Here is a 16,144-nt window from a genome sequence, read left to right on the forward strand (position 1 = left end):
TCAGCACTGCACCTGACTGCCCTAGTGCCTATGAGGGTGCTTTGAGCGTGAATCCTGGACCATGGGTGAACCCTTGTACTTACGCCCAGGAAACCAACCCCCAAACCCAAGTACTTACTGTTAAACTGATGATCTGATTTTCTCCCATAGGACTCCATTGACTGATTTCGTGTGAAAAGTGTGGCGTTGGATTTTATGAAACTTAGAGTCATATCTAGGCATATCACGCGGAGTAGAACAAGTAACTTAAAAAGTTATCTGCAAGGTCATTCTAACTTTTATGAACAAATGACTTACTTGTAACCAATTCAACTGCATTCAAACAGTATGTAACTGCAATATTCTTGAGAGTATTATTACACTTACCTGCATCAGGCCTGGCTTGGGTCTAGACAATAAAATATAACTAAATAATATTTTTATACAAACAAATTGGAGTTCAGTATGAGTGTGCAACATAATTTCTTGCCTTAGTGTGTACAATAAGTGCTTAAAACTACCCTCTGATAAAGCCTTACTTCCTGCCCACACTACCACAAATAGAGTAAGGTGCTATCTACTTTAATCTCGGCCTACTTTAGGGGATCCACTCGACTCCGTGCACACTATACCTTACTCGTAACCAGGCGCTTTAGAAACTCCTTTATTATTATTATTATTATTATATACAGAGCCAGCTTCCTACAACCTCACACTGGCATCAGTGGGGATTTGTTACAAGGAGTTGTTTGGTACCAACTCCTGAAGCCATCATGGCGCTGGGGAATTCGAGTTGGAGGGTTTTCAGCTCATGAATTCCTTATGGCTTCCCTGGCACTTACAATATTTAAGAATTTACCTAATTATTGTAGGGGAATATGGACCCATACACATATGCCCTCACCTATGGTTAAGTGCACCCTGCCTTAGGGCTGTAAGGCCTGCTAGAGCAGTAACTTATCTATATCTTCAGGCAGTGCTGGCTGGCATGGCACTATGACTGTTACACCTCACAGGAGCATGCAAGCTGTTAGGGCAGTGGCATGGTCCTAGTGAGGAGGTACGGGGGACCCTTTTCAGCTTCCAGGCCCTAGGTACAAAGGGTACCACATGCTAGAGATTTACAGGGGGCAGAAGTACCAATTGTGGATATGTTTTATGGAAAGAGCACTGGTACTGGGAACATGAAAAGCAAGTAATTAAAAAGTGTCCCAGCATGGAGTTCACAGCATTTGAAAGTCCATACCTATCCGGGCTATGGTAAGGACAAAAAAATTGTGGATTTGCTATTTTGATTTGCCCATCAACCTTAGTCCATACCTATCCGGGCTATCATAGTCTTTCAGTGTCTAGTACACCTGCAAAGATTTGCATCTCATGCACCCCATCGCTAGTTGGGGTCTCTCACTCTTTTCTGTGCCGGGCACCACCACTATCACAAATATTCACGAGCAATGTGGTCACAAAGCTTGATAACTGGTGCATTTGTGGTTTTTTTCGTTGACAGAGTTAATGTTGTCACTGCCATACTTACTCACCTATTATGTTAATGTGACTGTTGTTTTTTTTCTGTGAATATGGAATGTGTATATATATATATATATATATATATATATATATATATATATATATATATATATATATATAACCTACTGGCGGTCGCCAGTAGGTATATATAGTTAGGATTTTTTTGAATAGGGATTTCTGAAAATTCTATGTTGAATAACTTTGGCGTTGGACGGAATTGGCTGAAATTTTCAGGAAAATGGCACATTGTTTGAGCGTCCCCTGAAAGTTTGGGGTGGTTTCGTCAAGCGGGGGCCGAGAAAAAAGGGGGTCCCAAAACGTGGTTTTAACATTGAGTTTTCCATAGGGCGGTTGGACTCACTTTTAGCTTGAACGGCTGAATGGAATTCCACAAAACTTGGCAAAATTGTAGGGACTGGTAGCGCGATGTGCCTTTGCTATGTCTCAAGATATATGCTCCAGTGGTTTTTACGAAAATTAACTTTGAAAAATATATATTGGGCTACATTGGGCTATATATATGTTAGAGCCCAAATGTAGCCCAATGTAGCCCAAAGATGGCCACCAGAGACAAAAAAAAACAAATGTAGCCCAAATATCAGCCAGATGTAGCCCAACTATAGCCCAGTGACAGAATGTCCCAGTGTTCTAAAGAACAACTAGAGCGCTAACAGTCTTACTTATGACAAAAGTATGGCACACCTGAAGTCATCTTGATTGGAATAAAGCGTTAACACTTAAAACATTTAATTTGCAAAGGAACAAAATGAGGGGTTTCATTTTGCCATAGAAATTATATATATATATATATATATATATATATATATATATATATATATATATATATATATATATATATATATATATATATATATATATACACATACTTTTTTTCAAAGCAATTGAAATAATCACCGCACAACAATGGTACATATTGCTGCAAGAGAGTTAACTACTCAGCTTGCCTTGGAGTGATCTATTCCTCCAAGCCATCAGGCACTTAGCCGTCAAAAGTAAAAACGGACTTGTAACTACCGTGAGCAAGAACAGTAATCTGTTTGAAACGCGTAGGTGAGGAAGTTTTTTCCGAGATCGATTAAATAAGCTTAACCAAATCCGAGAAGAGTGCGGTGATAATTTCAATTGCTTTGAAAAAGTTACTACGAGTCCTGTCCTTGACTCGGCACCGGCACCAGCTGAATGGTCGCTCCTCCTTCAGCAAGGGACATTTGCTCTGACAATATATATATATATATATATATATATATATATATATATATATATATATATATATATATATATATATATATATATATATATATATATATATATATATATATATATATATATTACCTACTGGCGGTCGCCAGTAGGTATATATAGTTAGGATTTTTTTGAATAGGGATTTCTGAAAATTCTATGTTGAATAACTTTGGCGATGGACGGAATTGGCTGAAATTTTCAGGAAAATGGCACATTTTGTTTGAGCGTCCCCTGAAAGTTTGGGGGGGTTTCGTCAAGCGGGGGCCGAGAAAAAAGGGGGGTCCCAAAACGTTTTTTAACATTGAGTTTTCCATAGGGCGGTTGGACTCACTTTTAGCTCGAACGGCTGAATTGATTTCTATGAAACTTGGCAAAATTGTAGAGACTGTTTGCCCGATGTGCCTTTGCTAGGTCTCAAGATATATGCTCCAGTGGATTTTGAGAAATTAACTTTAAAAAAAATATATATATCTGTGACAGCGTCCCGGTTAGCGCCCCGGTTCGCGTACCAGACGCGTAACGGAACTTCGCGAGGAGAAGCGGATTGGCTCTCCGGTGACTCTCAAGATTCTAAACAGTCGGGAGCAGCCGCCATCTTGTCTCTCGGTAGGATCGAGAGACAAGAGGTGGAAATAAACAAAGGGGGAAATGAATGAAAGGGGCAAGGTAGACCCCTCCTGACCCCCTAGGATTGATGTGGGGGCTATTAAAGGGCCCCGCGGGGCAGAAAAATAAAATACATTTTTTTACGATTTTTCGCGGTGGAAGAGCTACCCGGTACGCGAACCGGGTAGCTCACCGGTAGCGTAACGGGAGTCCGCCAGCTTGTGTTTCGGACGCATTTAGTCACAAGATGGAGGATAAACAATGTTGGGAATGGGTATAAGGGGACAGGGGAGACATATCCTGACCCCATAGGTTTTCTGAGGGTGGCTGAGGAGGCCCATATATGTAAAAAAAATAACCTTTTTTTTTCAAATTTTCGCACGGTTAGCGCCCGGTCCGCGCACCGGGTAGCGTTCCGGAAAGCATAACAAGGGGAAAACCAAGGGAAATAGTAAAATAATATTTTAGAGTGCTTTGAGGTAGGGTAGCTCTGAATAGAGCTGTTGTATTGTGTGGGTGATGTAAGTACCAACATGTAGGTACCAATGAAGAGTCTAAAATTCAATGTACACCGTCTCCTCTGTAGATATTTTGTATGTTCTAATATGGGTTATTTAAATGTAAATGTGTGGAAAAGCACTTCATGCTTTAAAGCAATTGTATTTTTGAACTGATTGTTCTTTCCTCTTAGTCCTCCTCTTTGGTTTTTTTCCCCACACTCTTCTTCAGCATGATAGTTGATAAATTCGTTCCCTCAAAAAATGTATATACATAAAAAATTATATTAAATACATATAAAATATATTTTTCCTTTAAAAGAAGAATACATTTTACAGCTTTTGATATTTGCTATTAAAAAACCATTGAAATTCACTGAAAAAACCATAGGTTATAGACCATATATAGTTAGGAATTAGCATTTACAAAACCTTGAAAATTCACTGAAAAAACCATAGGTTATAGATCATATATAGTTAGGAATTAGCATTTACAAAACCTTATTTTACTCACACAAAACCATTGAAATTCGCATATATAGTTAGTTGCACTAACTATATATCGCGCACCCGCAATCCACTGCTGATCATGTCACATATTACATCATTCATGACATAGTCAGTGACATCACTGATGACATCACTGATGACATCTCAAATGACATCACTGATGACATCACTGATGACAACATCCAGTGACTGTATGTTTCTGTAAAGTTAAAATATGTCTTACATATTGAAGAATGAGTGGATGTATAAGTGTCTGGATGAAGGATTTAGTAGGTGCATGACTGACTGTATGAGTGAGTGATTAGATGTGTCTCACTGAGTGCATGGGTTAGTGACTAAACTGTCTTAATTTGTGCATCATTATGTCTGTTCTGTAAACTGCTGCATGTGTTGATCAGTAGCTATATGAGTAACTATATGGGTTATTGATTGGTTGCCCAAGTATTTGTATGGGAGACTGAGTGTGTGTGTGTGGGTGGCTGGGAGGTGTAGGACTCTGTGTATAGATGTGTGAGCAGTTGATTCACTAGATGTATGGGTTCAAAAGTGCATGTGGAAACAGCTGTATGGGCGGTTGACTGTGTGCATGAGTGTATTGGTGAGTGAATGGCTATCTCAGTGCTACATGTCAAAGTAAGTACATATGTAAAACAAAGTACATGTGAGAGTTGACATATATAAATAACTGTGCATAAGAGCCAGTGAATGTGTGAGTGGCTGTATGGATCATTGTGAACTTGTATCAGGGATTGTATAAGAGAGTAAATATGTGTTAGTATATGTTTGAATAAGTAAGGTGTGTATAACTGTATAGTTGAGGAAATGGAGGTGTGATTGATTCTTTGCATGACTGACTAGGTGTGTGAGTAACTCCATGGATGAGTGACAGTCTGAGTGTCTGTTTACACTGAGTGTATCTAAGGTTATATTAGAGTCTGAAGAGGTTCATCGTATTATCACATGAATGATGTCATCAGTGATGTGATCAGTAATGTCAAATGAGATGTCATCAGTAATGTCAAATGAGATGTCGCCAGTGATGTCAAATGAGATGTCATCAGTAATGTCAAATGAGATGTCATCAGTGATGTCATCAGTGATGTCATTTGAGATGTCATCAGTGATGTCATCAGTGATGTCACTGACCATGTCATGAATGATGTAAAATGTGACATGATCTGCAGTGGATTGCGGGTACGCGATATATAGTTAGTGCAACTAACTATATATGCGAATTTCAATGGTTTTGTGCGAGTAAAATAAGGTTTTGTAAATGCTAATTCCTAACTATATATGGTCTATAACCTATGGTTTTTTCAGTGAATATATATAGATATATATATCTTTAAAGTTTACCATAAAAAAAGAACTGGGTCACAAAGGAAACCACCAGTACAAGGAATTCTGGGAATGGTACCTCCCAGTTCCTTAAAGAGATAGCCTCCTTTTTGATAAATGAAAGTCTGTAGGCTGCATTTTACATTCATGTTCAGTGCTAAAAGATTAATTGTGCTGTGTTTTAAAAAAACAAAAAACGATCCAGCAATACAGTTCTATGAATACAAAGGAATGAACTCTTTTGAACATTCAGAAAGAATTAAGCATGTTCAACAGGTTTAGAAAGAATCTCTGCTTTCCATCAAAGTCAACTGTTCCAGGGTCCAAATACGCAGTGGTGAATTATCCTAGCGTTTATGACTAACAAAAATACAATGATGCAGTACTTGATTATCCAATTGGAGAACGTTAATACTGCAGACTTTGAACACCAGTGGGAGACAGTACTGAACAGCATGTCCAGTATCCATTCCCAGAGCGAGCCGGCAAGAAAAGGCTTCCGACAAGAACTGGAAATCAAATCTACAAATACGTCAGTACCCTGACATCTGAAGAGGTCCTTTTAACAGTGAAAAACTTCAAGGTCTTGTATTAAGAAGGATACACATTGAAAAAGTATACCAAAAGTGTTTGTGAGCCAGAAAAAGAAGGCTGTGAGGGTACAGCAAGAGGGATATGCAGCCCACTTTATTTGCAGTTGCTGAATATCAACTGGAGAGCCCAGGAAAGAACTAGGAATTTTCCCAGAGCCACCTCGCTAGTCTTGATATACCTCTTGGAAGACGCTAATAATAATGCCAAAGGCCTACAGGAAAAGCAGGCAACACATTACATATCACAGAGCATATGACTACAGTAAGCAAAGCAGTGGATTGGGTTTCATTTTATTTAGAAGTGGATAGTGACGTGCAAACACCCAGTCTATGCCTAAATAACACGTTTTCATGTCTTGACTTAAAATGTAAAGGTGGTATCATACAATTGCATTTAAAGCTTGATAGTATTTTCACACCTGATGCTGTGTGAGATTCCCAAATCATAGAAATTGAATCATAGATGCACTTCAGTTCTTTAGTCCAATAAAAGTCAGACTTCCTTAATTTCTAGGACAGGCAAAACCAGAGTTTGTATTTTCTTATTTGTGAGTGGTGGGTGAATGTACAAGATAAATAAGAGCAACTGGCTTAAGTTTTTTTAAAAAACTTGAGACATTTCAGATAAAGTTTCATAAATGACAATGAAAGAGAAACATTTAAAGAGAAGAAAAGTGGGTACAAATCAATAGCAGGAACTGATTTCTGAGACATTACAAAATCATACATTTTCCAAAAGAAGCTGCATTTTCTTTTATTCACTTTAGACTATACTTATACCTTTTGGTTGGACTGTGACATTTTTGCCACAGGCTGTTCTGCCACTGCACTGTCACCATGAAGCAGATCTTCATCACCAGGCAGGTCTTGACATAACAAGCACTTCCAATCGCCACTGTGAAAAAGAAAATACTATTCAAACATGGACTTATTGATCTTTCTATAGGCTAGTTTAGCTTTTAAAAATGATAAAACCAGTAACATTTTGATTTGAAATTCACATCTTTATGGCCAATGTTTACACGTTTACAACAGCCCATCTCCCACTAGACCTAAAGCGGAGAGCCCCAAAGCCAAAGGTTCCAGTGTATTAGCCAATACGCCAGTTAAAGAAAGGATTTTGTTACTTACCCTGTAACGAATATGCTACTTACCAGTATGCATCTGTTCTTGGCATGTAGGGCTGCTGACATTCATATCTGTGCATAGATCGCCGCCTAGTGTTGGGTCCGGATGATTGCACATTGTTGTCCTGGAAGAGTCTTCGAAGTATCACGAGATAGGTGGCTCCACCCCTGGACTACAGTGCGCATGGGCATCGACTCCATCCCCAGATTGTTTTTAGACATTCTGGCCAAGATGGAGTGAGACTCAGTGAAAGATGACCATGCTATGAGTATACATGTGAATACTGCAGCTGCTACAGGCGCCGGGGAGGAGGGCGGGCGATATGAATGTCAGCAGCCCTACATGCCAAGAACAGATGCATACTGGTAAGTAGCATATTCGGTTCGAGGCATGTGGGCTGCTGAATTCATATCTGTGCATAGAATACATAGCAGTCCCTCCATTATCGGCGGCCGCCCGTGCCAGCTGCAGCAGTTTGGAAAAGTGTTTTGAGAACAGCCTGCCCTACAGCTGCCTGCTGTTTGGAGTGCACATCCACACAGTAATGCTTAGTAAATGTGTGTGTGGTAGACCATGTGGCTGCCCTACATATGTCCTCTAAGGGAATGTTGCCAAGGAAAGCCATAGAGGCCCCCAACTTTCTGGTGGAGTGGGCTCCTGGTGGAATGGTAAGGGTGCGTTTTGCTTTAGCATAGCAGATCTGGATACATTTAACGATCCACCTAGCAATACCAGCCTTGGAAATAGGGTTACCTTTGTGGTGTGGCGCAAAGGCGACAGAGTTGCGTAGTCTTTCTAAAATCCTTGGTCCTATCAATGTAATACATTAGGGCCCGTTTAACGTCAAGTGTGTGGAGCCAGTGACTCAGGATTTTGAAAGAAAACAGGTAATTCGATTGTTTGGTTGATGTGGAACTGAGACACAACCTTGGGCAGAAACTTAGGGTTAGTGCGGAGCACCAGCCTGTTGGAATGAATTTGGATAAATGGCTCTTGGATTGTGAGGGCTTGCAATTCACTAACCCTCCGTAGCGATGTAATCGCTATGAGGAAAGCCACTTTCCACGTCAAGAACTGAATTTCGCAGGAATGCAGTGGCTCAAAAGGTGGACCCATCAGCCTGGTAAGGACCACATTGAGGTTCCACTCAGGAGCTGGTGGAGTCCGTGGCGGAATGACTCGTTTGAGTCCTTCCAGAAAAGCTTTGATGGCAGGCACCCTGAAGAGGGAGAGGTGCTGCCTATTTTGGAGATAAGCGGCCATTGCAGACAGATGAATGCGAATGGAAGCATAGGCCAGGTTACACTTGTATAGATGAAAAAGGTAACAGATGATGTTCTGAATAGAAGCATCCAGCGGGTTAATGTTGTGGTCCGCACAATAAATGACAAACCGCTTCCATTTAGCCGCATGGCAGGCTCTAGTAGTGGGCTTCCTTGCCTCCCGAATGATGTCCATACAGTCGGGGGTAGGTGCAGGTAGCCAAACTCTAGGACTTCAGGAGCCAGATCGCCAGGTTGAGCTGTTGCGGATCTGGGTGCTGAATGTCGCCATGGCTCTGCGTCAGAAGGCTGTGTGTGAGATGTAGCCTCTGATGCGGTACCACGGATAGTTCCAGAGACGTGGTGTACCATGGTTGGCGAGCCCACGTTGGAGCAACCAGGATGAGAGTCATCGAGTGCTGCCTGAGCTTGCGTGCCACCAGCGGTATCAGAGGTGCTGGGGGAAAAGCGTACGCAAATTTGCCTGATCAGTTCATCCATATCGCATTGCCCTGCGACCGTGGGTGTGGGAACCTGGCGGCAAAGCTTCGGCATTTTGCGTTCTCCTCCGTGGCGAACAGGTCTATCTCTGGATGACCCCACCTTTGGAAGTACGGCTGGAGTACTGATGGATGTATCTCCCACTCGTGCATCTGGTGGCTGTGCCTGCTGAGCAGGTCCGCCATCTGATTGTCCTTGCCCGGGAGATGCTCTGCCATGAGGAAGATGTTCCTCTGAATGGCCCACTTCCACATGCTCTGAGCCAGATGAGACAGCTGCGGAGAGTGTGTTCCTCCCTGCTTTTGAATGTAGTACATTGCCGTCATGTTGTCCGTCCGGATCAACACGACCTTGTTGCACAGATGTACTTTGAATGCCTTTAAGGCCATGAAGATTGCCATCAGTTCCAGAACATTGATGTGCATCTTCCCTTGCTGTTGCGCCCATAGTCCCTGCACCGTGTATTGGAGTACATGCGCTCCCCATCCCTGGAGAGAAGCGTCCGTTGTCAGGATAATCTGTGGCACAGGCTCCTGGAACGGTCGGCCCTTGCAAAGGTTTCGTGGATTCCACCAATGCAGAGAGTTGTATGCCCGACCGCTCACCAACACTAGGTCTTTCAACTGCCCGTGAGCCTGAGTCCACTGACGTGCTAAGCACTCCTGAAGCGGGCGCATATGTAGGCTCGCGTGCTGGACTATGGAAATGCAGGAGGCCATCATGCCTATCAACTGCATGAACACTCTTGCTGGAAGCAAGTGTTGAGGTCTGAATTTTTGGATCAGCAATTGAATGCTGCTGACTCTCACTGAACTGGACTGTGCTGTGGCCGCCAGAGTGTCTATGGTCGCACCCAGATACTGCCGTATGTGGGCGGGCTGGAGATGGGATTTTGGGTAATTTAGTGAGAATCCCAGATCGTGCAGGAGGTGAATGGTGTGGGACACGTGGTCGGCGCACTGCTGGGCCGACTTCGCCTGAATGAGCCAGTCGTCCAGATAGGGGTAGACGTGGATGTTTTGACGTCTGAGGTGCACCGCCACCGTCGCCAGGCACTTCGTGAACACCCATGGTGCAGTGGTGACCCCAAAAGGCAAAACCCTGAATTGGTAGTGTTGGTTTTGGATGGTGAACCTGAGGTATTTTCTGTGTGAAGGATGTAGTGGAATGTGAAAGTACGCATCCTTTAGGTCCAAAGTTGCGAGAAAGTCCCCCTGTTGGAGCAGCAGGAGCACTTGCTGCAGTGTTAGCATGTGGAAGTGCTCTGACAGGATGTAGAAGTTGAGGGGCCTGAGATCCAGGATGGGCCTGAGGGACCCGTCCTTCTTTGGAATCAGGAAGTACAGGGAGTAAACTCCAGTGCCTCTTTCCTGTATGGGCACGAGCTCTATTGCCCCTTTTTGCAGCATGACGTTGACCTCCTGCTGCAATAAGTGCAAGTGCTCGTTCGACATAGGACGGTGCCTTGGGGGTATGTTGGGGGGAGTGGATGTTAACTCCAGACAATAACCAAACTGGATAAGCTTTCTGACCCACCTGTCCGTGGTGATGGACTTCCACACGGGCAGGAACTGCTGGAGTCTCCCCCCGACCGGTGTTGTGTGGTCGGGGGGCAGTGACAATGCGTCACTGTTTGTTGGCGGTAGAGGACCTGGAGCTGTTGTTGCCACGTCCTCTGCCTTTGGTGCTGTTGCCGCGGTATCCACCTCGACTCTTGTTGGCATAAGAAGTCTGGGTGTTGCCTTTGTAGAACTGCGCGGACTGCGAAAGTTGACCCCTTGAGGTGCCCCTGGTATTGGAGCGACGAAAGGACCCACTCCGAAACTGCTGGGACTGTAAGGCACCCATGGATTTTGCAGTGTCTGTGTCCTCCTTCATTTTCTCAAGGGTGGTATCAACCTCAGGGCCAAACAGGTGATTTGGGTTGACCGTTTGGTTCAAGATGGTGGTCTGAATGTCCGGCTTGAACCCAGATATTCTTAGCCAGGCATGTCTACGAAGCATTACGCTAGTGTTAATGGCGCGTGCGGCGGTGTCAGCAGCGTCCAGAGCGCACTTTATGGAAGCGTTGGAGATCAGCTTGCCCTCCTGTATTAGCATCTCAGCCCCTTCCTTATATTCATTGGGGAGGTGTTGCAAAAGGGTCTCTAGGGTATCGTAGTGTGCCCTGTCATAGCGCGCCAGGAGCGCCTGCGTGTTGGAGATGCGCCATATGTTGGCTGCCTGCGCTGCTACCCTCTTCCCTGAAGCTTTAAAGACCTTCGATTCTTTGTCTGGGGGAGGAGCATCACCCGTAGTCTGCGAGTTGGCCCTTTTCCGGGCACTGGAGACAACCAGGGAGTCCAGAGGCAACTGACCCCTAATATAAGTTGGATCTGTGGGCGCTGCCTTATACTTCTTGTCGATCCTTGGGTTGATGACTCTCGCCCTGGTGGGTTCTTTGAAGACCTCAGCAGCGTGCTTTAAAACACCCTTCAGCATTGGCAGAGTTTTTACAGTCTTTTCAGAGACAGAAAAGGTGTCAAAGAGGAAGTCTACGTCCACAGGGTCAGCATGCAGCTGGACGTTGTGATTGGCTGCTGCCCGCTCGATGAGGGCATTGAAAGCCGCGGAGTCCTCAGTGGGGGAAGTCTTAGCGGAGAAGAGCTGAGGGTCTTGTCCAGAATGTGGGTTCCCAGGCTCACCACCAGCAGACCAGGGCGCTGTCACATCCTCTGGATCTGTGTAGTTTGGATAGCTATATTCACCTTTGTCATCGCCCTCACCAGCGTCTACATCGGAGTGAGTGGGCAAGACTTCGTGAGCCTGTGGTGAAATGGGCTCCACCAAGGCTGGAGTACCAGCAGAGTTCATCTTCCGCTTTAGTGGGATCTTGTACGACTCCAATTGGGGCTCCGGGGTGATTTTCCTCTTCAGGAGGGAAAGCCTACCCGTTTCGGCGTCTATGAAATGTTCCCGACGCTCCTCCTCTGAAAGTTAGCGAGGCCGCGGGCCATGGAGCACCATCGATGCCTTCGGCGTCGAAGAGACCTTTTCGAGCACGCCGGCCCCCGGTTTAGCAGCGAAAGCCTTCGGCGCCATCTTAGGCGGCAAGGTAAAAAGGATCGGCGTGGGCGCCTTCACCGGTTTCTCCAGAGGCTTGGGCGGCGGAGGGTCCTTCGGCTCGACCGCTGCGGCGCCGTCCCTTATGCGTTGCAGGGACTCTGTGACCTTTTTCGTGAACGCGGCAGATGGACGTGCCGGTTCGACGGAGTCTTTAGAGGTCGGCTTTGGAGTGGAGTCCTTCGAGGTCCCCTTCGGAGTCGACACACTTGGCACGGCCCCTTTGGCCTTTTCGTGCGGAAGCGGGGCAGAGAGGGCCTTCGGGTAGTCGGTCCGCTTCTTTGGGTCGGTAGAAGACCTCTTGGGGTCGTCGACCGTCTTCTTGCGATCGAGTCGACCCTTGCTGGCGTCGACCGTCTTCGGCGCCGACGCGGCTGTGTCCGACCCTTTTACCTTCGGCTTCGACGTAGTAGCCTTCGGGTCGGCCATTTTGAGGTCGCCCTTCGGCTCGACGGCCAGCTTAGTTGTTTTCGGCGCCGAGGCCTCCGAAGCCTTCGATCTGACCAATGCGATGCGCACTTTCGGTTTCAATATCTGTGGCGTCGAGACCGTAGATTTCACTTTCGGTTTTTGTGTCACCGGGAGTGAATCCGTACCAATGTCCGTGGCCGGGCCATGAGGCGCCGAGGAACTCACATCAAGGTCTTGGGTAAGGCCCGAAGGCGATCCCTCGACCTGGGCCTTATTGATCCGAACGGCCCCAGAGTCAGATTGAGGAAGCTCCTCGTCCGAGCTATCCTCCATGGTCCCAAGGGTCCCGCCGTCGTCTCCTACCTCCTCGACGACTTCACCGAAATCTTCGGCTTCTGCGTCGTAGTCGTCCTCGACCTCCGACGCGGGGTTAGATTCTGAGACGTCCTGGAGATCTTCATCTTCGACCTCCTCAGCATCGAAAACGTCCGTAGGCGCCGGAGCAGACCTCTGGGCCTCCAGGCGCGCAGCTCGACGGAGCTGGAGTGTCTTCTTGGACCGGAACTTTGAACAGGCCATACACTTGGCCTCGTCCTGGCCTGGCGACAGGCACTTGTTGCACACCGGATGGACGTCGATGTGTGGGTACTTTGAGCAACACACCGGACATCTCTTGAATGGACTTCGGTCCATGATGGTCGATGAGTCTGGAGCGTCGACTAGGCCCTCCACACCGAAAGCACGCGGAAGTACAGAGCTCGGCTCGGAGCCGAGGAAAGTTACGAAGCCGAACGCAAGACAATACCGACGCAAGTCCTAAAGACCTTTTGGTCTCAAAGTCAAGTTAAGCTAATACTGATTGATTCCGACAAGAGGGAACCAAAGACATCTGAACCCAATGGCGGAAAAAAACAATCTGGGGATGGAGTCGATGCCCATGTGCACTGTAGTCCAGGGGAGGAGCCACCTATCTTGTGATACTTCGAAGACTCTTCCAGGACAACAATGTGCAATCATCCGGACCCAACACTAGGCGGCGATCTATGCACAGATATGAATTCAGCAGCCCACATGCCTCGAACGCATCTGTTCGTGTAATGTAGTGCTGTAGATTCACATGCTCTGCATATTCCTGCCATATAGTGTTGGATTCGAAGTTGCGCAACTTGTTTTTCTTCAAAGAATTCTTTCGAATTGTAGGAAGAGTGACTCCTCCTCTCCGTGATATTGCGCATGGCATTGACTCTTGATAGATTGCTTTCCCACAGGCGGGTGAGAACGGAATGCAAGAATAAAAAATGTCCATGCTAAATGTGAATGTATCAGAGTAATGTTTAAAACATAAGTGCAATGGCCACAGGCGTCCTGGGAGGAGAGGGGACACATGAATCTACAGAACTACATACCAAGAACAGATGCTTATAGGGTAAGTAACAATCCGTTGAATGGCATGTGTGGCTGTAGATACATATTGGCTGCACAGACTGTAAAGCAGACCCTCCTTAGAAAGGGTGACTAGGTCTGGAAGTTGCAGTAGTTTGAAAAAGGATGCGTAGCACTGCCACACCTACATTGTCTTGTTGGTGTCCTAAAACATCGACACTGTAGGGTATAGTAAATGTGTGTAAGGTAGACCATGTAGCTGCTTTACAAATGTAAGCTATGGGAATATTTCGAAAAAATGCCATAGTTGCTCCCCTTTTTCGAGTGAAATGTGCTCTGGGAGTTACAGGAAAAGTTCTTTTGGCAAAATGCAAACGTCTGAATGCTTTTGACTATCCATCTGGCTATGCCGAACGTGGATATAAGGTTGCCTTAATGAGGTGGAGAAAAGGCTACAAAGAGTTGTTTTGTCTTCCTGAAAGTTTTAGTTTCATCTATGTAAAACATGAGCACTCTCTTTATATCCAGAGTATGAAGAGTTTCTTCTGCTACCGAATAAGGGTTCGGGAAAATAACAGGAAGCTCAATGGATTAGTACAAGAACCAGGTTGTCTTTATATATTTGAAAGAAAGTCAGCTCCAGGTATTAACCTTAGAAGAACCTAACACACCTAAGTGAGGTAATAGCATCCAAAAATATAACTTTCCATGGCAGAAATAGAATGGAACATGAATGCAAAGGCTCAGAGGGAGGACCCATGTAAGTACAATTTTTAGATTCCAAGAAGGTGCAGGAGGTACTCAAGGTGGAATAACTTGCTTGAGTCCTTCAATGAATGCTTTAATGACTGGAATTTTGAAGAGGGATAACTGAAGGCTATATTGGAGATATGCTGCTAAGGCAGCAAGATGCAACCTAAAGGAAGTATATGATGAATTGGACTTTTGCAAATGTAGGAAATACCAAATCATGTCCTGTGCTTTGGCGGGACGGATTTGTTTACGTTGGCAGTAGCAAGCAAAATGTTTCCATTTTGCAGAGCAACATACTCTAGTTGTAGGTCTGCGTGCTTGTTTATGAATGTCAACACATTCCGTTGGTAAGTTTAAATGACCAAACCTCAGGAGCCAGATAGCTAGGTTGATAATCTTGGGGTCTGGAGGTCTGATTTGTCCCTGATCTTGAGTGAGAAGGTCCGGCCTGTTGGGGGAGCTGCTTGTGTGCGACTAATGAGAGATGTAGTAGCGCTGTGGACCACGGCTGACTTGCCCAAGGATCATGGTAAGTGATGTTTGCCGAAGTATCCGAATGAGAAATGGAATCAGAGGAAGAGGTGGAAAAGCGTAGGCAAACATCCCTGAATAACTCATCCATTAGGAGATGCCCTTAGATAGTGGGAGAGGGAACAACAGAGGTGAAGTCTGAGCATTTAGCGGTTTCGGCTGTATCGAATATGACTACCTAAGGAAACCCCCAATTTTGAAACTAGGGAAGGAGGACATGTGGGCTAAGTTGCCATTCGTGATCGGTTGGTGTGACTTGCTGAGCGTGGACGGTGAGTGTGGCGGTCTATCTACACTAGATCCTCGAGGTGACCCTGTGATTCAGACAACTGGCGAGACAGATATTGCTGTAGTGGACGCATGTGTAGTCTTGCATGGGGAACTATAGCAATACAAGATGCCATAATTCCCTGTGGGTGCATCACAGTCGGAACTTATAGTGTTTTATTTGACTGAAATTGAGGCACAAGTGTCCATAAATTATGTATTCAAGTGGGATTGGGCTAAGCTAGTCCCAACTGTGTTGAGAATAGTTCCTAAGTATGGTTAAATTTGAAGGAGGTTAAAGGTGAAACTTGAGGACATTGATGGTAAACCCTAAATGAATGCACATGTCTACTTTCAATTGAATATGTTGTTGACATTGCTGATGGGTGCTTGCCTTGATGAGCCAATCATCTAGGTATGGGAAAACATGAGTTTTGGCGTTGCTGAAACCACTGCCAAGCACTTTGTGAATTCTCAAGGTGTGGTAGTGACC

General features: G+C 45.2%; 1 protein-coding gene across 2 annotated transcripts in view; it reads right to left on the reverse strand.

Annotated features, from left to right (window-relative positions):
* The window catches only part of TRIM28 (tripartite motif containing 28), a 538,764-nt gene that overhangs the window by 158,632 nt on the left and 363,988 nt on the right, over window positions 1-16,144 (reverse strand). For both annotated transcript variants that reach the window (XM_086930506.1, XM_086930507.1), the window contains exon 14: window positions 7,094-7,208. In XM_086930506.1, the coding sequence (XP_086786632.1) occupies window positions 7,094-7,208 (115 nt within the window). The remainder of the gene's footprint in view (window positions 1-7,093; window positions 7,209-16,144) is intronic.

Source organism: Lissotriton vulgaris, chromosome 7, assembly GCF_964263255.1.
Source record: "Lissotriton vulgaris chromosome 7, aLisVul1.2, whole genome shotgun sequence".
Classification (NCBI taxonomy): Eukaryota; Metazoa; Chordata; class Amphibia; order Caudata; family Salamandridae; genus Lissotriton; species Lissotriton vulgaris.